At 37.4% G+C, this 24,090-nt stretch overlaps 1 protein-coding gene across 2 annotated transcripts; it reads left to right on the top strand.

The window, feature by feature from the left end:
* Positions 1–614: 614 nt before the first annotated feature.
* Positions 615–22,661, top strand: LOC146893793 (UDP-glucuronosyltransferase 2B15-like). 2 transcript variants are annotated; one of them, XM_087908908.1, is made up of 5 exons: positions 3,211–3,335; positions 4,699–4,832; positions 9,652–9,739; positions 15,415–15,634; positions 20,551–22,661. In XM_087908908.1, exons 2-5 carry the CDS (start codon positions 4,704–4,706, stop codon positions 20,828–20,830), a joined length of 717 nt encoding a protein of 238 aa, XP_087765034.1. In that variant the 5' UTR covers positions 3,211–3,335; positions 4,699–4,703; the 3' UTR covers positions 20,831–22,661. The 2 variants fall into 2 exon arrangements, 1 of the variants encoding a protein (XP_087765034.1); XR_015738539.1 differs by lacking the exons at positions 9,652–9,739; positions 15,415–15,634; positions 20,551–22,661 and adding an exon at positions 615–1,396 and having other exon boundaries at positions 3,189–3,335.
* The last annotated feature ends 1,429 nt before the right edge of the window (positions 22,662–24,090 follow it).

Consider the following 24,090-nt stretch of genomic DNA (forward strand, 5'->3'; position numbering starts at 1 on the left):
ACAAATTATTCAACTACTTCTTGGGCTCATGAAAAACGATTGGACAGGTAAGATGAACCAACAGACTGCTTTAGCAGATAATATCACTCAGGTTAGTATATCAACTGTGAGTCTAACAACTCAATTGCTAGTCTTCTATTTCCCCAGAAACAAGTGTAGGAACAGGCTTTTGTCTATCTTCTCCAAGGGCTTCAATCAATTGAGTTTGTTAGGTGCATTACCAAGCTAATTGAGAAATTATACATATGCAAATATGTTCATCAAATTCTTATGAAAATTTTTTTAAAATGATATCAATAAAATACTAATAAGCTGTACAATTAATACATCTTTGGTTCTGTGGTGAGAAGAAATTTCTGACTATCTTCTAACTAACCAATGTTCATGCTACTATTCAAATATCCTAGAAACAGAACAGTTATGCAAACAGGTTATTGACTCCTGAATTTACTTCATTGCAAAACATTTGTCATTAAACATTGACCTGCAAATGTGAATAATTAATATTTGCTTTTACTAACTCCATTAGATCAGAAGTTCATTGTGGTCATTTAGTGCATTTGCCTTGATCAACTCCAGTTATATTTTAACTCAAGGCTTTTTCTCCTTAGATATAAGGATCAGCGATGACACAGGGGACACACTCTGAACAGAAGACTTTGATGACTCAGGATGACTGTGAAGTGGATGTCTGTTCTGCTTCTCCTGCAAATGGGTTGTTACTTAAGATCTGGGAGCTGTGGGAAGGTGTTGGTATGGCCAGTGGAATACAGTCACTGGCTGAATCTAAAGACAATACTGGATGAACTTGTACAGAGGGGTCATGAAGTGACAGTTCTGAGACCTTCAGCTTCTATCTTCCTTGATCCCCAAAAGTCACCTGGTCTGAAATTTGAGAGTTTTCCTACGTCTGTCAGTAAAGATGATATGGACAAGGTTTTTACAAAGGCTGTGGATGTATGGACTAATGAGATACCAAGAGATATGTGTTTATCCTTCTCTCCTTTGCTACAAAACCTGTTTGAGGAATATTCTAATAACTATCTAAAGATTTGCAAAGATACAGTTTCAAACAAACAACTTATGATAAAACTACAGGGATCCAAGTTTGATGTCCTTGTCTCAGATCCTGTTGCTCCCTGTGGGGAGCTGATAGCTGAACTTCTCCAGATCCCTTTTCTGTACAGTCTTCGCTTCTCTCCTGGCTATACAATGGAAAAGAACAGTGGGAAATTTCTAGTCCCTCCCTCTTATGTACCTGTAATTATGTCAGGACTAGGTGGTCAAATGACATTCATGGAGAGGGTAAAAAATATGATGTGTATGCTGTACTTTGATTTTTGGTTGCAGCCACTTAACGAGAAGAAATGGGATCAGTTTTACAGTGAAATGTTGGGTAAGTTATGTTTCTCCTCAGTAGCTCAATGACCGAAATTTCCCAAGTATTTAAATCTATACTCATGTCCATGAAGTGCAAAATGAAGTTGCCTTTTATAGGTGTCCAAATGTAATATGATGTTAGCTACCAAACTCACTGTAAAGGCTCATAGTATTGATCAAAGAGTAGCAGGTATCAGACCTGAAACAGGACATTCTGCTGAGATACAGACCTGCAAAGAGAAGCATCTTGCTGTAATTTTTAATGTATTTTCATAAGTCACTATCTAGGTAACAAAATCATAATTAATGTATATTAAGGAATGAAATATTTTACACTTTCAATATGTATATAATATTGAAGAAATTATTTTCTCTTGCAAAGACAACTATATTTATTTAAAACTAAACTATGGGGTCTGTAAATAGAACCAAAATGTTCAGAGTTTTTTTCTGTTCATTTTGAGTACCTGAGTTCTGTTCCTAGGACACACTCTGGTCCAGTGTCTTAAAATTGCCAGTAATTTCTGCTTGATGGGACCTGCTACACTTTTATGGTATCTGCTGATTCCTGAATAAATGTAGTATATATTCACGGAGGCACATATATATATAAATAAAAATATAAATTATAAAATATTTTATCTGTATTTCCTAAAGAATTCCTTTACTCTTAAAGATACTACGTTAGTTCATAGACTTAAAAGTGGTACTGGGGTTTCTACCAACACCATACCTTTTTATGGTATACTTTCCTAACATCCATTTTTTTAAATACTATGGAAGCATGAATACACACATACAAGGTCTGTATTTTTTGATGTCCTGTTTCTTTTCTTCCTCTTAAAAAATATTTCATAGGTTAGACTGGGCAAAATTTCATTTCTCATAATTTCTGAAAATATTGTGATTGTTTTTGTAAGATAAGCACCATTAAATTTCTTAATATGGAACAAAGGTAGAAGCACTAACCAAGAAATTCAGCAATTCACAAAATTTACAGCTCCTTTAGCAAAACAAGGAAGAAGGAATGGCTACAAACTACAAGGACCCTGGGGAAGTCTGACCATGGACTTTTGGACCTGGAATGTGTGTTTATATTTGCACTGTTACTTTTAGAGATGCAGAGAGGAATAAAATGTGTGCTCTTTAAATAGGGGACTGATCTAATGAGAGTTCACCAAGGCCAGTTGGACTGGGACTGAACGAGGATGTGATCAAACCAGATTCTCTGAATGTGGCTGGCCCGGAGTCTTTCTGAAAAGCCATTGACAATGACACTGGAACTTGTTTCCTCTGCATATACTGGATTTTGGGGATCCAGTCTGTTTGGATACTCACCTTCCTGGACCTGGAGGGAGGGGGGAGGAACTTGAACTTCCCACAGGGCAGGAAACCCTGACTGCTCTTAGGGTTGGAGAGGGAGTGGGGGGAGTGGGAGGGTGTTGGGAGGAGGGGCAGAAATGGAAACTTTTATAATTTAATAAAATTACTTTCTCAAAAAAATAAACAAATAAATAAATAAATAGTGGCTTAGGAGGTATTACAATAACTGTTTCAAGTTAATGTACAAACATTAGTTAACTTTTACAATTTGCTTTAAAAAAAGCCTAAACTGATATTTATGTATATTATGTGAGCAACAAATCATTACACTGCAAATTATGATACATATCAATAAACACTGGTTTTTAAATGCACATGTTCCATATCAAGCATATATTTTTCCATCATTTAAGGAAATATATTTTATATTCAAATGACAATCCTGTCAACTTTTCTCCTTCTCACTTGCTCATTTCTCCTTCCAGGAAGGCCCACTACCTTAACTGAGACAATAGGCAAAGCAGAAATGTAGCTCATTAGATCCTACTGGGATTTGGAGTTTCCTCGCCCAACCTTACCAAATGTTGACTATGTTGGAGGTCTCCACTGCAAACCTGCTAAACCCTTGCCAAAGTTAAGTACATTCTTAAGATCTCTTTCTTATTTGGTATCCTTTCTGGTGAACATGATTCTACAGGTTTCATTAGATTTTTCTCCCAGGAATAGAGATATATAGGAAGGTGACATAAGCATCCTGCTAAGTAGGAGGTGAATAAACTCAGGAAAGAATGTGATGGACCTGGGAAATATTACTATCAGTGAATTAAACTAGGTCAGTTAGGGTTCTTAGGTGGTTAGCAATTGATTAATGCCCTTTCCATGCAATTATGAGGATGTATGTTTGAATGACAACATCCAGGCAAAGGGTTGGGTGTCTCAGCACAGTGCAATGACATTAGCACTAAGGTTGCAGAAACAGGTTGATACTGGGAGCTTGCTGGCCACTAGTCTGTTAGAAATGGTAGGATTTGTGTTCAGTGTGAGACAGTCTCAAACCCTATGTTGAAGATTAGTAGAAGAAGACATCAGATTTTAACTTTTGGCATCTATGTGTTAAACAAAGCCAAGGAATCTCCCGAGCAACCCCGACACACACACATACATACCCACGCATATAAGCACACACAGGGGCAGAGACACATAAGCACATATACAATTATGCATAAACACACACACATGCAAAAACACATATGTGCAAACAAGCCCACTCACATATTAACACATGAGAAAAGACAGAGAAATTAAGTCAGTAAAACTCATCAATCAAAAACTGCTCATCACCAAAAGTTATTATTAACATATATCCTAAGTAATTGTTTGATATCTGAACAAACAGACAGACATGTTTCTCTCCAACCAGTAAATTTTGGATATTAGCTTTGAAAATACCCTATTCATGCACAATATCAGAAAATTATTATATAGTATATGTTTATCATGCGGTTATTCTTGTTTCACAAAGATTCAAAATATTTTATTAATCATAGTAGGAAGTTTGTGAAAATAACCACAGTGTAAATAATATAACATAAATATTACTTTATCAAACACTAGTTAATTATGTTAAATCAGTCATTACAGGAGAAAAACAAAATAGCAAGGGAAAAAATAACAAACATTTGTGTAAGCAGAAACTTTGTAAGTGAAGTGACAATCTTTAAATGCTTATAGAATATGCTTACACTCCTGAGTATAAAATTTTGTTAGAGGAAAATATTTAGAATATCACTCAGACAATGTGTGAGAATAGTTTGTGTGGATAACTGCGAAGTTCAAAGTCTTTGATATTGTCATGTTGGTCTTTTGTATGTATTAACACCACTATACTAAATATTCTTATAAACACTTCAATTATTATTCTCCTAGTTTTTCATAAATGTTTCATAAGTGGATTATTCTACAACTGTATTTTGTCATGAAGCAAATTCTCTTCACAGGAAATGGAAGACTTTGTCCAGACCTCTGGAGAGCATGGTGTTGTGGTGTTTTCTCTGGGGTCAATGGTTAGAAACATGTCAGAAGACAAAGCCAATGCAATCGCATGGGCCCTTGCCCAGATTCCACAAAAGGTGAGAGAAAGCATTCCATAGGAGGCGACTCTGTACTAAGTCTGTGAACGTCCTTGAAAGGTCTGCTTATAGAAATGATTGTGTGAAAAGTAAAGTTTTAAGGAAGTTCTAATTTCTTTTAGCCAAAGAGATATCCACAACAGATGTTTCAAAACTGCAGAAGGTGTTTTTGACTGAGAGTGACTTGTATATAAACACAGTGATCACTGTGGGCACATTCTGAAATGCTGGCATGATGATGACATTGCTATCAAGAGTATGTAGACATAGTCAAATTTTTCAGAGTCACTTGTTCTATTTGGTGATTACTTAAAGGCACTGCATACATTAAATTTTCAGGGGTGAGTTATTTTGTATTTATTATTTATTCCAGAATAACAATAAGCAGGTATTGAAAAAGTTTGTAATGCAGCATGACTCTGCATCCTAATTTTGGAATAGGCCTTTTTTAGTGTACAGTTGAGAGGGCCATTTAAAGGAGAGCAGCCTAGGCTTACCAACTGTCAATCAAAGTACATTTTTGGCTAATTGAAAGAAAATGCAATAAAAGAAAAAAAAATCTAGGTTTTGGTTGACCTGCCAGTATTTGTAAGAGAAATATCCAAAGAAAAGGTAGAGACGGGTGCTTCCCTCACAATGATGTCTGCATCATGAAAGATGAAACTCATCACTCTGCTTTTAACCAGTCAGAGTGAAAGTCCTAACACACAAGGAAGAAATAGGGAGCTTGTGTCTATGACACTACACAATATACAAATGCCTTCATAATTTAAAATCAAATAATTATAATTCTTCCATTACCACTCAGGGTATGTTAGCGAGGAGGGTACCTCAGGTAGGGACTGAAGGATGAAAGGAAAACAAGGCAGCCAGGTCAACTTTGCAATATTAAATAAGCACCTTAGCAATTTGTCCAAAGTTGAACCTAACAAATCTAAGTCCATCCAAGGTAAGGCCTCCCTTACAGGCTCTAAATCATTTGCTGCACAGTATTGACACATAATAGGGGATTTTGTCATGTCTTGGGTTAATACAATCCATTAATATCAAAATGAGATGCTTTATGGTTGAATGAAGAAACAGAAAAGTAAAATGTATCTTATTATGGCAATGAATATGTATAGTAAAAACTATTTTTTACAAAGGCAAAACTATTAAAAGTCAACAACAGCTGTTTTAAGTAAACCAGGCTCTGTAAAGCTCCCATTGTCTACATGGTGGCATTACCATTTCATAAATCAATCAACCATCTCCATTTACCAGATTATTTTTTAATTACAAAACTAGGAGAATTCCAGGGAAAAAGGGAAGCTCCATGTGCCTGTTTTTCATTGTTCTCTTACTACCTTGTGAAGATTCCGTATCTTTTCCTTAGAAACAGGACATCAAGATGTCCAGAAAGGGTCAATAGGCTTTTATATAATTTATGACACCTATGAAATATTAAGTCATATTTATGTCCCCATATACTTGTTTGTAGATCTCTACATTCTAAAGTAAATTAACTTCGAAAAATCTAGAACTTTTCTATCTCTCTTTGAGGCATGATTAATCCTTGGCAATCTTTATCAACATTATCAAAACCTAAGTGTTTTAATAATAACGCTCAAATTTGTTTCCCTTTTGCTAAATTTTCAGTAGCATCTTTGAGTTTTTCTATGAAATCAGCCAAAAGCCAGAGAGGGACATTGTATTTTTACTACTTTGCTAGTCCTGAAGTCAGATTCCATATCAGCTAAATCCAGGAAGCCATTGCTACATCACTAATGTGGGAGAAGCTGTCAAAAGCATATTATGCAGCGGATAATCTATTATACCAATCTACCACTCTCTGTCAGCATTTCATATGTAACAATTAGGATTACCCCAGTCCTAGTTCTATAGCATTTTATGGGCTTTCTCTGCAAACCACACTTGTCAGTGAAGAAGTCTGAAAGGGTTAAGAACCATTTTAGCAAATATATGGAAATCACAGCAACCATAGTGCATTATTGTTCCAACCAAAAAGATTCATAACTACATGGAGCAGTAGATCCACAGAAAGCAAAAGCCTTCTTAAAATCCTTCATTTTATTCATGTGTACCTCATGCTAAACACTTTTATTTTGTTGAAATTTCACTGAAACACCAAGCTGAGCTCATGAGGTCAGGGAGGAATTGGTAAATTAATTCCTTTCCTCTCATGCCCTAGCTTGTCTAGGTTGTAAACTTAAGCTTTTTCGTAAGCTTGCTGAAATCCTCATCAAAAAGCAGAAAGAATGCAAGATTAGGTTAATTATCAGATTACTTACCCCATGCTTCAGGAGTGACTTTAGAGAATACAGGAAACATTTTTAAAGGAGACTCCAAAAATTGAGCTGAGGGAGCCATCACCTGCATAGTTGACAGGGGTGCTGTATTTACTTTGATATTACCTACATTGGGAAATTTTCCTCAATTTTCCTTCTTTCCTAATTTTAAGATGTTATCAGTCAGTTTATATTTATGCAAGGAACTAGTCATTTCTTCCTCATGATTAATAACCTCCTTATCTTCATTTAATATTTTATAATAATTCAAATGAATGCCTAAGTGACCCAAATTGAATGGGGATCTCTTCCCCTTATTTAAATGCCTTTTCAATATTCATTCAACTCTGGCAGATATTTCTTCATCTAAAGCACTTTCTCCTGGAAACTTGGGGTTATAATCATAAGCAATAGTTAACTCTAATCCGAGAAACAGACAATGTACAATTTGAGGGTTTAAAAAGGTCATATGAGCAAGAATCACATGAGTTGAAGTTGTATACGATCAGTGTGAAAAGCCATGTGTGACAAAGAAAAAGTTTTTCCATAGTGTCTTGCTTAGGTTTTCATTGCTATGAGGAGACAACATGATCATGGCATCTGTAATAAAAAAATACACTTAAATGTGGTAGCTCATTTAACCATTATCATCATGAAGGGAAGTATGGTACCATGCAGGCAAACATGGTGCTGGACCTGAACATATTACATCTTGCAGAGAAAAGGAAGTCCCCGGTTTTTATTTAACAAAGATAAGCCTGAGGATGTGCCTTCCTCACAGGCTCTAAAACATTTCCTGCATAGTATTGACACATAATAGGGAATTATGTCATGCCTTGAAAGTAATAAATTACAGATATCAGAGTTCAGTTTCTTATGATTAAATGAAGGCAGAAAAAACTCAAAATGTACCTTATTATCAGAATGAATATGTATAGTATAAAAGCAATCTTTTAAATGCAAAACTATTAAAGGCCAATCTTTAACAATAACTGTCTCTAGATAAACCAGACTGTAAAGCTCCCATTGGCCACATAGTGCCTTTAATATTTCAGAAGTCATTCAGTCATCTCTATTTGCCAGATTATTTTTTAATTATAAAACCAGGAGAATTTCAGGGAGAAAAAGAGTTCTCTATGTGCCTATTCTCCCTGTTCTCTGCCAACCTTGTGAAGAGCCCATATCTTTTCTTTAGAAACAGATCAGACAGGGTCACTAGATTTTATTTAATTTTGACTCTTATAAAAAACTCAAGTCATGTTTATATTCTTGTCCACATGGGAATATAGGTTCCATAATTCCTTGTAACTCTTCCTAGTTCTTTCATTTTCAATAACTCAATATTTATTTACATTAGCAATTCTGATTGTGAAGTCGACTGAAAGTTACACTGATATAAACTTGAGACAAAGAGATCTCAAAGCCCACCCCATAGTGACATACTTAATCCAGCAAGACCACACCTCCTGATATTGCCATTCCCTTAGCGGGGCATTTTCTATCAAACCACAACAGAAACACACAAAGGGCAGTTTAAACTTTATCTAGATGACAATAGCAAGCAGTAGTGGTTAACCAGAAATAGATCCACTCTATCTGTTATACCTGGAAGGAGGGTAAAACACACTTACCAAAAACAATCTAGCATTTTGAAGAAATCGAGGTCACAAGACACTTGATTTGTTTTCTTAGAATGCTCTGTCAAGCACTCAGAATTTTGCTCATGTGACTCCATTCCTGGATCATGTTCCAAAACTACACTATGCAAAATTACTCTTTGGATTGGCCAGATGATTCCATATTTTTATTAATCAATACATTGGCATTGTTTCAGAGAACTTCAAACAAAGAAGAATTGTGGATCAGGAATATTTGTCACTAATAAGTAATCAAAGCCTAAAAACTTGAAATTCAATGAAAATAACACAGAACAAGTGAATAAAAGTAAACCCACAAAAGTATTTAAAATATAACAGTGTTAAAAGTAGACTATTACAATTGTCAAAATATGTTCATATAATTATGAGTTATTAATAATGTGCCACTCTTCTCTGAGATTGAATTATATCACCATGGGAGTATATTAAATATTTTCATGCATCATTAGCTATCTCATTTGTCTAAACATCTCTGCTTAGAAAAAGGATGATTATGTTCAGCCTGCCTGAATATAAAAATAAGCACAGAATCTGCTGGCACAATCTTCTTCTCAGTCTCTCTAGAGTTCTCAATATTTACCCTTTCTGATGTCTTCATCCATTTTTATGGGAGGTATTTACCTATGTTATATTTAAACACAAAAAGCTCTATTTTTACAATTTCTCTTTTTAAATTATAATACAATTGCATCATTTCTCCCTTTTCGCTGTTTCTCCAAAACCTCTTATATTCATTCTCCTTGCTCTCTTTCAAATTCATAGCATCATTTTTATCAATGCTGTTACATACATATATATTCCTAAATATAATTTATTTAGTTTGTTGAATGCTAAATTTGGCTCTAGCAATAAACATGATCTAATCTTTAACAGGTTCTTTGGAGATTTGAGGGCAAAACACCAGATACCTTAGGACCCAATACCAGAGTTTACAAATGGCTCCCCCAGAATGACCTTCTAGGTAAGACTCTCAGAACAAATGTATCCTAGTTTGTCGCCACTGCCTCGACCAGCAAGGAAGACGCAACATTTGACTCTTCTTTCTGCAGTTTATTCAGGAACCTTGAGCAACCTTCTGACCCAGGGGAAAGCCAACCCACAGATTAAATAGCCTCTGGGCAGCCAACCCCAGCATGCCACATGAGAGATGCAGATAGGTCCAGATACTCGAAGCAAGCCAGATCCTTAGCCTTAGCCATGTATGGAGTTATTTACAACTGAGAGCACTCACCATCGGGGAGGTGAAAGGCAGAAACCAATGCCATCTTTAAGACAAGGCCCTACGCAGCTCTCTACAGTTCCCCCTTTTTGTTTTAGACACAACAGACAAGAGTAGAGGCCTGATCTCTGGATATAGAAAGACATTAGGACCTTGTACTGATCCTCATTTAGGCATCACCCACCCGAAGAGTATCAGACCAGTCCGGTACCCTTTTTTCAGAGGCAGGATCTAGGGTATCAACCCTCATGCAATCAGGCATGCTCTTCTCTGGGCCCAAAGCGGCTGTCCCCAAGTGCAGTGCTTAACCTTGCATCCTGAGTGTAACAATCTAACCTTTCATGGTCGCCAACCATGCATGGGGGGGCTGTCCTGCTTCAATGGCCGTAAAGGCTTGAATAATCATGGCTGCATTGCGTTGTTGAGAAAACCTGATCTTGCATATACCCCACAGGCAAACCAGGGAGACCAAAACCAAGAGGCCTGCTAACGTTCCCATGCTTGCCCACTCCTTTAGATGATTCATGGCAGCAGTAATCCACGATGACAATCCTGTGACTAGTTCTGCATCCACTTGGGTAGAGTTCACCGTAACAATGGCCACCCTCAGCTGCTCCATCATGGCATCAAATTCTTCAGTCCAATTACCTAAAAGATAACTAGACAATTACTAAGAGAAGTTTGCAGCGTGAGTAAAGTTCTCATATTGTATGCTAGTCACACAGAGCCCAGCATATTTCCATTGACAACCAAGTCGAGCTGTTTACCATAGGGTATCGACCTGCTCCTGCACAAGGTCAATCTTTGATTGACCACCATCAAATCTCCTTTCAGTTGCTGAGAAGTTATTTAGGGTCTGAGCAGTCTGCACGGTATGGCTCATAGTTATAGCCACAGTGGTAACTCCAACAGCCACCAATGAAATAGCAGTAACAAAATCATGGCATGGGGAGCATCAACAGTCACAGGCACCCAGAGAGGCATGCGAGTACTAGCATTCCAGCATTGGGCATAAAAGCAAATGACAATCATGATGCTCCTCATGTTGAACTCTTCTAGTCAAATGCTCTGGCTCCCACACCAGATCTTGTTGGTCCTGTGGGAAAACACAAACAGAGCCTCGTGCCCATGTCAGCATGGGATCAGGCCCACGCCAGAGCCCTGTCAGGATATCCTTCCACTTGACCATTCCTTTTGCAGGACCATGGGAGTCCTGATGTCTAGCAGCTGTATAACGACCATGAGCGTCCAAATTTTAAAAATTTATAGTAAATAAAGCAAGGGAAAGTCTCTCTTTTGGGGTACAGCCGTGGCCTATTCCCCCTTTTTGTTTTTGTAGGTATTTTTTAAAGTGTGATGAGCACGCTCTATAATGTCTTGTCCTTGAGGATTGTATGGCAATCCATGAATAAACTGTATCTCTATTTGTAGACAAAAGGAGGCAAACATTTGACCTGCATAAGCTGGTCCATTGTTAGTCTTTAATTGTTGAGGTTTGCCCCAGGCAGCCCAAGCTTCCAGGCAAAGGGCAATGACATTTGTGTGCCTTTTTTCCAGTTAGAGGCATGGCATGCATTATGTCTGAACAGGTGTCCATAGATATATGTACATATTTTATATTTTTAAACTCAGATATATGGGTCACATTCATTTGCCAGATTTTTAGAGGGAGTAGACCCCGTGGATTTACTCCAATACAGGGTGGATGTTGATGAGTCACATATTGAGAGCAATTTAAAATCATTTGTAGAGCATCTGCTCGAGAGAGATGAAATTTCTGTTGTAATGCTTTAGCATTAACATGAAAAGTCTTGTGAAAAGTCCTCGCCTTCTCCAAGTTAGAACTCATGAATATATATTCCATCCTAGTCCATTGATCAACTATATCATTTTTTTTTAAATTTAAGGGTCCTGGTAGACCTGTATGGGCTCTAACATGCTGGATGTAAAAACAGTTTCTTCTCTGTCAAATTAATTGTTGCAATTGTTGAAACAAAAGGCAAACTGGACTGGAGCCTTTAATAGGTTCAGCTGCTTTTAAAATTTTAAGGACATTAACAACATAAGCAGAATCTGATATTAGATTAAATGCAAAAGGGCAAACTTTAAAGACTTCAACTATAATTTTTAACACTACAATCTGTGGGGAGCCAGGTTGGAATTGATGTAGCATAGGTTCTTGCTTACCTATCATATATACCCCATAGCCTGTCTTAGATCCATTTGTAAATACATTTGGGGCCATGGAAATAGGCTGCAATGATATTACTTTAGGAAATATCATAGAATGCTCTTTAAAAAAATCCCAACAATGGATGTTTGGGATAATGGTTATCTATGCTGCCAACAAAGCCATATTGTAAAATAGCCCAATCATCTATCATACCACATAAAATAGCTGATAGCTGGAATAGGCATTATAATGGTGGTGGGGGCAGTCCCAAAATATTGTAAACATTGTTGAATCCCGGTCAGGACTAAAGTTGTCATAGTAGTAGGATAATGCTCAAGAGATTTGGCTGGAGATATCTTGAGATAAATCCAAAGCAATGGCCCGTTTTGCCATAACAACCCTGTAGGCTGGTGATATGAAGGAAGAATGCATAAAACGATATCTTGACCCTCTTGAATCCTTTGTAAAAAGGCATCTTGTAATCTATTCCCCATCTTCCTCAATGCCTCTCGAGCCTCCTTAGTCAGTTGCCTTGTAGAATCCAAAGCAGAATCTCCATTTAAAACATTATATAAGGGTTTTAACTCATAATTTGGTAACTTTAAATAACATTTAATCCAATTTATACCACCTAACAACTTTTGAAAATCATTTAGGGTCTTTAAATTATCTTTTTTCAACTCTACCTTTTGTGGAATAATTTGCTTTTCATAAATTTGTGCTCCTAAATAATTGACAATCTTATCCTTTTGTACCTCTTTAGTGGCTATAAAAATCCCTTCTTTTTAAGCAATTTAACTAGTTCCATATAGGCCTGGTCCAGCATTTGTTTGCCCTTTGTAGCTAGCAATATGTCATCCATATAATGAACGCATCTCAGAGCAGGGAATCTCTCTCGCAATGGTGCAATAGCCTCCCCAACATACAGCTGGCACATAGTAGGGCTATTGGCCATACTCTGTGGCAAAATAACCCATTTATATCTTTTATCAGGTTCTTTATGTTTACAGGATGGAACAGTAAAGGCAAATCTTTTATTATCCTTGTGAAACAAGGGAATGGAGAAAAACAATCTTTTAAATCAATCATAATTACAGGCCAGGAAGCAGGTAGGGAAGACAGCAGAGGCAGCCCATGTTGTACTGGCCCCATAAGCTGCATCTGATTATTAATGGCCCACAAGTCATGCAATAGGTGCCATTTCCCTGATTTTTTCTTAATTACAAAAATAGGGGTGTTCCAAGGGGAGATGGATGGCTTGATGTAGCCCAGGGTTAACTGTTCTGTTACCGACTCATTTGCGGCTGTTAATTTTTCAGAGGAGAGAGGCCATTGAAGAACCCATATTGGTTTCTCCGTTTTCCATATGATGGGAATTCCCTCCCCAGTGGCCCCTAGGAAAAACCCAGCCCCTGCCTAGAAGGGCGTTGCTGTACAGATATAGGGTCTTTTTGCCCCTGTAGTCTTTTTTCAAATCTGAAACTTGGATGATAACCCATATTTGTCATCATCTGTTGTGAAGCTGGGGAGTACTCATTACTGAGTTTAAATCCTATGTCTTTCAGTAGATCCCTCCCCCACAGGGAAATGGGGGGCTCTAGGACATAAGGCTGAATACTCCCCGAATGACCTTCATCGTCACTCCATTGTGACTGTCTAGCATTCATATCTGGAGCTCTTGCAAAACCCAGTCCTTGTAAGGTTTGAGAGGAAGCTTGAATTGGTCATATGGATGGCCAATCCTTCTTGGCTATGATGCTTTTATCAGCATCTGTATCCAACAGGCCAGGAATGCATTTTCCATCTATTTTGAGCATTAAAATTGGCCGTTGGTCCAAGTCAAGGGACAAAAAATTTAAGTCCATGCCTGAGGAGCCAAAGCCTCTATTTTCTCTTTCTGTAGGGCAGGCTTCAAACTGCCCATGAAGACTAGGAAGGAGTATGAGCTGAGCAGTCCAATCTCCAGGAGAAATTGTAGAAATGCCTTTAGGTGACTCCACCATAATTTTGACTATTTCAGTGTAATCTGGATCTATAATTCCAGGATGAACTTCTAGACCCCTCAATGTCATGGAAGACCTCCCTATAAGCAACCTTACTCTTCCTGGATCAAGAGGCCCCTTAAAGTCTGATTTTATAAGCTGGACCCACATTTGGGGAGTTAATACGAGTCTGGTGGTGGCATGGAGGTCCAGCCCTACTGAGCCTGCAGTGGCTCTCCACAGTCCTTTGGATGTTGGAGGGTAGGCCATGCCCCCTGACATGTGTCATCGTTCTGACTCTCGACTGCCCCATATATTTGCAGGCCCTGGGGGCGGGGGCCCCACTGCCCATTTTTTGGACAGGAGCCTGTAGGCATCTGAGGCAAAGGCTGACCATTTATATCCTTACAGACTGGCACTCATTTGCCCAATGTTTCCCCTTTTTACATCTTGGACATACGTCTGGCTGAACTAAATGCTGGCCATCAGGCCCTTGAAGGGCACCTTCTCTTTCTGGACGTTACCGTTTTAAATGTCCCATTTTGCCGCATTTGACTCTTCTTTCTGCAGTTTATTCAGAAACCTTGAACAATCTTTTGACCTCGGGGAAAGCCAACACACAGCTTAGATAGCCTCTGGGTAGTCAACCCCAGCATGCCACATGGAAGAAGCAGATAGGTCCAGATACGCGGAAGCAAGTATATATGCCTTAGCCTTAGCCATATATGGAGATTTCTGCCTTCCACCATCGGGGAGGTGGAAGGCAGAAACCAGTGCCATCATTAAGGCACTGCACTACACAGCTCTCTACACTAGTTGATTTCAAAATCCTTTATATTACACTTAGTGAATGTATTATTTATTAAAAACAGCAAGTTCTGGTATGCAGATGATCACTATTAACACTCATTTTTTCATAGCTACCATGTACTCCATGTGTTCATCTGTAAATTAGAATTTCATAGTTCACCTCTCAAGTCTAAAGCAATTCTGTAAAATATCTCTCTGGAAATTTAGTTTCTTCTCACTCTGAGAGAAGAAAACATTTCATCAAGGTTTTGAGTACTAGAATCTTCACATAGCTATTTTGGGGATGAAAAGTGAGGGGAAACAGAAGTTGTGTGGTAAACTAAATTAATAAATTGAATTAAGTAAAATTAATCTTCATGTAGAAAATCTCCTTTCAGTTCCTGATAAGTGCACATTTCTCATTTCATATCTAAAATGTCAATTAATCTCAATCTGGATTCATCTTATTCTAGGTCATCCAAAAACCAAAGCCTTTGTAACTCATGGTGGAGCCAATGGAATCTATGAGGCGATCCATTTTGGAATCCCTATGATTGGCATTCCTTTGTTTGGAGAGCAGCATGATAACATTGCCTACATAGTAGCCAAAGGAGCAGCTATTTCATTAGATTTCAGAACAATGAAAAGGGGAAATTTGCTCAATGCACTGGAGGCTGTCATAGATAATCCTTTGTAAGTATACCTTTCAAAATCTCTATATGTTGGTATTTGTTTATCATTAATATGATTCTCACTGAAATCCAAAGGAGCAAGAATTATCCTGAAGGCAAAAATAATGGATGGTACAGAAACAAATTAGGGTATGATTCAGTGTCAGAGGTTTGTTTTTCCAACTTTATTTATTATTACTTTTTATTTCCATGTTGTGCTTTATATTTCTTTTCTATGTAAATTATACTTTTCCTCAATGTGTAATCCTTCTACTTAATACTCCAAACAGCTTGTCCAACAGGCATATGCCACCAGCTATGGACAATTTTTATTTTTAAGTCTTTTAGTAAAGTAATTGTTCAGAGTTTAAAGGATAGTATAAAACTTAAATAGCCAATAAGTAAAGTGAAATAAAATATTGAAGGAGAGAGCCATTTATTTGTTCCTTACCACCTAGACCCAAAATAATCACATGGAAACTATATTAAATTAATCACTGCTTGGCACATTATCTCTAGCCTTTTATTGGCTAACTCTTACATCTTAATTTAATCCATTTCTATTAATCTGAATATCACAACATGGCAGTGGCTTAAAGGCAAAGTTTCAGCACATCCTTAAACTCAAGAGAAACAAGAGAAGAAGGTCTTTTCTTAGGCAACACATCCTTAAACTCAAATTTGCAAATTGTGATACCTTTATAATATACTTGCTGGTTTAGCTTAGCTGCCCATACAATGAAACTCTTTGTACTTAGCTCTTTACAGTCCAAAAACTCAAAGAAAACACAATAATTTTCCAATAGATTTATGTGGCTTATTTTTCTTTACTCCTTTTATTTTATGACTGTCTATTCTGTCTCTTTAAAGACTTTGTTTTTTTATATGATTTCCTTATTTACAACTCTCTACACACTTTTCTTTCTCTCTCTCTAGTCTATGTAAATTTATCCAACACTGTGACCCATTTAGATTATTTCTGAATCTGTCCTATTTTGTATCTATAATTCTTTACAGTCCAGGAGTGCTTCTTAAATTGCTCAGTGCTTCTTAAACTTAAACTATGCCATTACTATGGTATATATGGTACTATCTGCTTGCCTGCCCAGTCTAAAACTCAAGCTGCACAATTACTATGATATATATATATATATATATATATATATATATATATATATATATATATATATATATGCTCGTTTGCTACATTCCAGCATGGCAGAGCTGTTTGCTGCCTTTGAGGCCATGCCCACAGCCCTATTCTCAGGCACACAGTCAGTCCATGCTGCCATTAAGCAAGTTGCAGCAGTATGATCACAAACCCTATCCAAATATCTGTCTCTCAAAAGAGCTAGCGATAACACTGCCAGCAAGACCAGAAAGCTGGCATTCCAAAATGGTCACAACTAAATAAGGAAATCCTCTTGTAAGGGAGCTGCAACATACTGCCAACAAACAGCAAGAAGTTGTGTTAAACTTTGTATTTTTGTGTATAGAATACCTTTGCAAGCTTCCTCACGTTTTACATGGATTTTAGTCCAACACATTGATACCAATTTGTTGGAGGTGAAAGCCACTTGATGGTTCCCAGCTGTCTAGAACCAAAATAATCACACAGAAAATGTATTAATTAAATCACTTCTTGGCCCATTAACTCTAACTTCTTATTGACTAACTCTTATTAATTTAACCTTTTTCTATTGACCTATATCTTACTATGAGGTCATGGCCTACCAACAAAGTTTCAGCACATCTATTTCCAGTGGCTTCATTGCATCTCTCTGACTCCACCTTCCTTCTCCCATTATACAGCCTAGCTTTCCCTGCCTAATTATTTTTTCCCTGCCAGAGGCTCAGAAGGTATATACATTAACCAATATAACAATGCATAGACAGAAGGACTTCCCACACCATTTCCCCCTTTCCAGATGTAGGCATGCTGGAACATTGCTAGTAAGCCACCGCCACATGGTGATATAAATATTAATAGAAATATGCAAAATTAATATGTAAGAGTTATCCAATAAGAAGGTGGAGCTAATTGGACAAGTAGTGATTTAATTAATGCAGTTTCTGTGTGATTATTTCAGGTCTAAGATAGCTGGGTGACCAGATACCAACAAGCATCCCTCCCTGTAACAATGAAATGTTAGAGGTGGTATCAAATATCGTACACCTAGAAGCCACAGGAAAATGCTACAACAAAGAAACTGATTGTTTTGAAAAAGATAGGTAACTTTTATGAAAGATGTAATACATAAAAATAGTGTAGATATTAACATAAAAGTAAGTATATGGTTAAATATTTAAATATGCAAACTGTCCTAGGATAAATTTAAATAATGGAAACTTATTACTATGAAACAAATGAACATGTTAATAATTATTTTTCTTTGATTAAAAGAGTCCATTTGGAATCTTTTTCCAAAAAGGGCTTTTTTTTGAAAAAGAATATTTCTTTCTGACTTTTAGCATTACTTTGGTGCTTTTAAAAATTTCATGTGGAATTAGGACCAGAGTCAAATCTACCTCTTTTCCTGTTAGCATGGCTACTTGTGTCATCCTTATTCAGATCTTTTGGAAGAAACTGCTTATTTGTTCCCAGTGACTCAGGATTGAAATAACCAATCAGAAATGATATTAATTACAACACTGCCATTTCTATTAGCTTATGCACATTTTTGCTAGCTCTTATATCTTAAATTAACTCATTTCTATTAATCTGTGTATCACCATATGGTTTTGGCCTACCAGTAAAGGCTTGCTATTGATCTCTTCCAGGGTCTTCATGACTTCTCTCTGACTCTACCTTCTTTCTCCCAGAATTCAGCTTAGTTTTACCTGCATAGATCTGTTCAGTCCTGTCTTGGACCCAAGTCACTTCTTTATTAACAATCTTATTCACAGAATACTGTGATAATACTATGTAATTATTTTTAATGTTCACACAAAAATATCCACATCAAGTACTTGCTTAGGGACTTATTTGGTTGAGAACAAATATAGATGTCTTACTTACTCAGATTTTGTTAGGGTCCTGTGTTTTTGAGAATAACCACAGATTTTCTACTTATTCAGATTTTGCTAGGGACCTATGTTTTTGAGAATGAGTATAGGTTTCATACTTATTCCAATTTTGTTAGGGACCTATGTTGTTAAAAAGACTAAAGGTGTCATCATTATTCAGATCTTGTTTAGGTACTTATGTTGATACTTAGATGAGTGTAGTTTATCAAAGAAACAACTTTACAGCACTTCCCTCTGGCTTTTAAAATCTTTCAAGCCTCTCTACTGTCTTATACCACAAAATTTAGTTTTCAGGTGGGGAATGTCAAGTCAGTTCCAGCTGAGAGGTCTCTGGATTCAGCTTTGAATTGAATGATCATTCAGCAATAAAAACTTACCTTCCACCATTGGAGAATAAGCACCACCAATAGGCTCTATGTTAAGGGAATTTCTTTGACAGACTTGGCCAACCTCTTAAAAAGAGGATTTCTCACATTTGGTATTGAGGTTTGTGTAAGGTGCTCTTTGACTCTTCAATTGAGTACCATCAGTAGAAGAGGAAAAGATCATTAAAAGCATACATGTCTATTTATACATAAAATTGTATGTGTTTTGGGAGAATTTAATACATTATTAGTAGTGAAATTTTTCATGGCCTTATCTGATATCTTTATTGGTACTTTGTTACTGTCTGCCTTTCTTTTGTATTAACCTTCCTCACTGTTGCCTAAGGAGTTTACCCACTTCTCATTTCCTAATCAGATAAGTTACAAATTAAATTTTAATCAAATGTAACATACATACTAAGAAATGATGATTATTTAATGAGAATAAATTCATAATTTTCTCATTATGCTTTGTAAATAAAAAGACAGTAAGTTACCATTATTACAATTGCTACTTTTGCGTCATTAAACTGATATCAGAGTTGATGACTTCTCTTTATAACCCTTCTCCTTTATATGCTCATCAATAATTATTTCAGTATGAGAATCAAGTACAACTTGTATTTGATCTCCAGTGTGAAATTTTTACAACTCATACTACTAAAATTACAATGCTAACAGAAAACAAATATTTACAAGAAGAGTAAAACTTAGGCTTGAAAGATGGCTCTGTGGATAAGGGAAGGTCTGCCCCAGCAGTGGACCAGAGTTCTGTTCCCAACACTTACATTAGTTGGTTGCAAACATCTGTAACTCTAACTCCAGCAGATCTCATAACAAACATACACAAACATGCACACAAACAAATACACATAGAGTTTACACACTTTAAACACAAACTCTCTCACACACATATTTAAAAGTAAAAGCAAAAATTTATTGTGATTACACTTAACAGTAAGCATAATAAACGTAAGAGAAACTTCAATACACTAACAGAGTTGAAAATTATTCTTCCTATTAATTTTATCAAATATTTGATGACCTTAATTAGACAAGCATAAAAGCACTGAGAAGCAGCTATTAGAGCTAATTAATAAGAACCAGTACACATTTGCAATTAAAACCACTAATCATTGATAGATGTACAAAAAAAATCTCATGTTAATCTTTATCAAATTTACACAGATATGCACCACCATGAGGACTCAAGAGTGATTTGTCTTCTACTTATACATCCTGAAACTAGTACATATTTTGCACACAAAATTACTAATAATTGCTTATAGATAACTGAGGCTTTATGTACTCAAATAATATCTCACTTAGCTGTGTCTAAACTCTACTTTAGATATATTTCATTTTTATTATTTTTCTTTATAAATGTTTAATATTGCATGCTCAACGAACTCAGACATGCCTCTGAACATAAAACAAATTATATTTTCCTTCTATATGGTATGATTAGCTTTAATGTTTAAAGAAAAGTTTATGTGTGTGCATTTTTCATTTTTATGTAAGTTAATGTCTGTTTTACTTCTATCAGCTATAAAAAGAATGCTATGGGGTTGTCAACCATTCATCATGACCAGCCCATTAAACCCCTGGACAGAGTCATCTTCTGGATTGAGTTTGTCATGCGGCACAAAGGGGCCAAGCACCTGAGGCCACTTGCACACAACCTCACCTGGTACCAGTACCACTCTCTGGATGTGATTGGATTCCTACTGGCCTGTGTCACAGCCATGGCTTTCCTTTCCATAAAATGCTTCTTATTCATTTATCGAAAGTTTGTAAAGACAGGAAAGAAAACAAAGAGTGAGTAGAGCTCATTGAGAATATACATGAACTACATTTCAGCATTGTTCTAATTTATAAACGGCCTTCTGGATATTCACAGATTACTCTATCAAGGCATATCTTCATTAGAGGGGAAGGGAGAAATAATGCAATTATATTATAATCTCACAAAATAAAAGACATAATGAAAAAAATGCTGAGCAAATGATAATGAACATCTTAGTAAGCACATTTCCTCTATGGTATCTTCTTCAGTCCTGCCTACTGAGTCCTGCTTTAAACCCCTGGCCTACATTTCCTCAGCAATGGACAGGAAGCTATGAGATGAAATAAACCCTCTTCTTTATCAAGCAAAAAAATGAAAATTTAAAAACTAAGGAGAGGCCTCAGCATGATACAGGGCATGCAGAATTATGATAAGCAAATATGTGGTGGAGAGGTGAGACAGAAAGGGAAGTGGGAGCAGTTTGTTCTCTGTGAAGACAGGTAGGACTGCAGACGTGAAGACAACAAGGAATGGCCTGATGAGAAAGGCCTGAACTGCTATTGGAGGCCATGGTGTTATCTAAACCTATGCTGTTGCAGAGGGCAGTGGCTCTTCTGTAGCAGGGTTCAGTGACAATATCCATGCAATGTGGACCTCCTTGGTCTGGGCTCCCATTTGAGACCATGATGTAGTCTGAGTACAGTGCTGAGCTGATCCATCCCCTCACCAGTCACCACACAGTAGCACCATCTGTGATAAAAGTGCAGGAAAGATGGCCCTGTTCCGTGCCTGGCCAGTGTGGGAGAGCTGGTTCGGATGGTGTGTCCATGGGAGAACTAAACCCAACAATTGCTGGCCACAGGACTAGGATGAACTAGCCATGCAACTTGCCTGAGCAGCTAGGAAGGGCTAGCCCTAAACAAAGGTGTGGATGGGCATGGCCTCATTAGTGTGTGAGAGCTGATCCTTACCCCTCATCTTGTCAGTGTCAGAGAGTTGGCCCTGGTGACATGGATGAGGTACAGTTAACTCTGATTGTGTGGAAATGGAAAAGCCAATCTCATCCCTCACTTGGGCATCATGGAGAACTAGCATCGGTGACCAACTCAGCTACCACTCAGGCCCGGATTAAAGATTTTGAGCTGGCCCACCCAACACACACCACATCTATGAGCTGCTGGAATTCAAGGGGCAGGTCCTGCAGAACCAGAGTTGTAGGATCTCCATGACACAAGGCAACAACAGGATAGCCCAGAGGAGTCTCAGGGAGGATCCATCATTTGTAGTGTACCAGAGCCCAAAGGCCTTGAACCAGTCCAATGACTCATTGCAGTGAACATTCACAAGTAAAGCTGTTTTCTTAAAGAGTACATTGTGTGATACACTGTGAGATACTGCACATTTTCCATGAGACATTTTTGTAATTTTAATTTTATTTTGCCTTTTTGGGAGGGAAGTTATAAGGGTGGAAGGCAGATCTGAAAGGCCTGAGAAATGAGTGTGGCTATGATGTATGATATGAAATTCAAAGAATTTAAACAATGAAATAACCCTTATTCTTTTATGAAATAATAGTGTGAAAAATATTTGAGCAATATGGATCTCATCCTCAAAGCACTTTTCATATTCATATGAGTTGTGATTACAGCTGGGTGTTATATAATTACGTGAGCATGAGGGAGTTAGTTCAACAATTAATTCACAAAACAATAATTGACAAAATTCATACATCTTATCATAATACCCTACTGATGACTGCTTCAGAACAAGAAAGGCAATGTTACGAAGACTTGAAGAAAAGAATGATATTGAGTTGTAAACAATGGGAAAAGATGGAAATGTATTCTTTTCTTTTTGTTTTGTTAACTTTACTTTAATGTTTTGTTTGCTTTTATTATTGTTTTTCATTTATTTTCCACTCAAACCTCAGTTTTTCTAACTCATTCACCTCCTTACTACCCTCCATCAGTGCCTCCTCCATTAAAAGGGGCAGGTCCCCCATGGGAGTCAGCATACCAAGGCAGACCAAGTTGAGACAGGATCCTCCCCTCCATCAAAGCTGGGCAAGGCATCCCAACACAGGAAATAGGTTCCAAGGAGCCAGTTCATGCATCAGGGAAAGGTCTTGGTTCCACGACTACAGACCCCACAAACAGACCAAGCTTTACAACTGTCACCCACATTCAGAGGGCCTAGGTTTGTAACATGCAGGTTCCATACCTGTTGGTCCAGTGTCAGGAGCTCCCACTAGCTCAAGTCTGCTGTTCTTTCGGTTTCCCGTCATGATCTTGATCCTGCTGTTTCCTATGAAAATGTTGAATGAGACAAAGAACATTCTAATTCGGAAATACACTCTTTGAAAAAAAAGTTTTGCCTGTTAGCATTATGTTTTTCAAAGATTAAGTTTAGGGTAAAATTTGAATGTTGCTCTCTAAATTGTGCTTTGCTCATTAGCTGTACCGTTTTGAATAAGGCAAACAAATAAAAGAGAGGATGTAGAGAGCATGGCCAGTGGGTTGGGAGGAGCTTGGCAATTAGAATGTCCACACAAGATTTGTCTTTTGAATGTGCTCGGTTTATTCACAACAAACATTTCTTATAAAATCTAGTTAATAAAAGTTTAACAGATACCTCACGAAGCAGGGAAGCGTTGCCAGTCATAAAATGCTCCCACAGGGTTCCAATGGGGAATCTCCTCCCATGAAGATGCTTAGGAAACAATATATGGTCTGGACCGATGCCACTGTGAAGTCCTTCAGCTGTGTCAGGTCAGCACAGGAGGGGTTACCGAAAGACCCTGAGAACACAAGGGGAACATGTGAGCTAAGCAACACTGCCTGAAGTTCAATGGTAACCAAAGCTAGGGTCACACAGAGTCGAGTTTCACAGTCTTCAAAATAAAGGCTTGAGGAGCTGCTTCTCAAGATGATCATGTCATGTGATCTACAATCTGACCATTTTTTCTACTGCTTGCATATTGGAACAGTCAGGTCTATGTGCTTATATTGGGAGTAACAAATACTCAGAACAAAAACTTAGCTCAGCCAGTATTGACGTTGGCTGGTCTTGAACTTAGAGACCTGTAGGTCTCTGCTCCAAAGAGCAAATTTCATTGGCCTGTGCCATTGCAACTGGCCGAAATATTGGGCTGCATAGCGAACCCCAAAACATCCTTTTTTATTGGCCTGCAACATTATAGTGGCCTTAAAATTGGGCTGAATGGCTAGCCCCAAAACATCTTTTAGAATTAGTTTCGCCTGGAACTTTTCCAGGGGCAGAAAATAATTATTTGATCCAGTA

The sequence above is a fragment of the Myodes glareolus genome, chromosome 8 (genome assembly GCF_982192425.1).
Source record: "Myodes glareolus chromosome 8, mMyoGla1.1, whole genome shotgun sequence".
Taxonomy (NCBI): Eukaryota; Metazoa; Chordata; class Mammalia; order Rodentia; family Cricetidae; genus Myodes; species Myodes glareolus.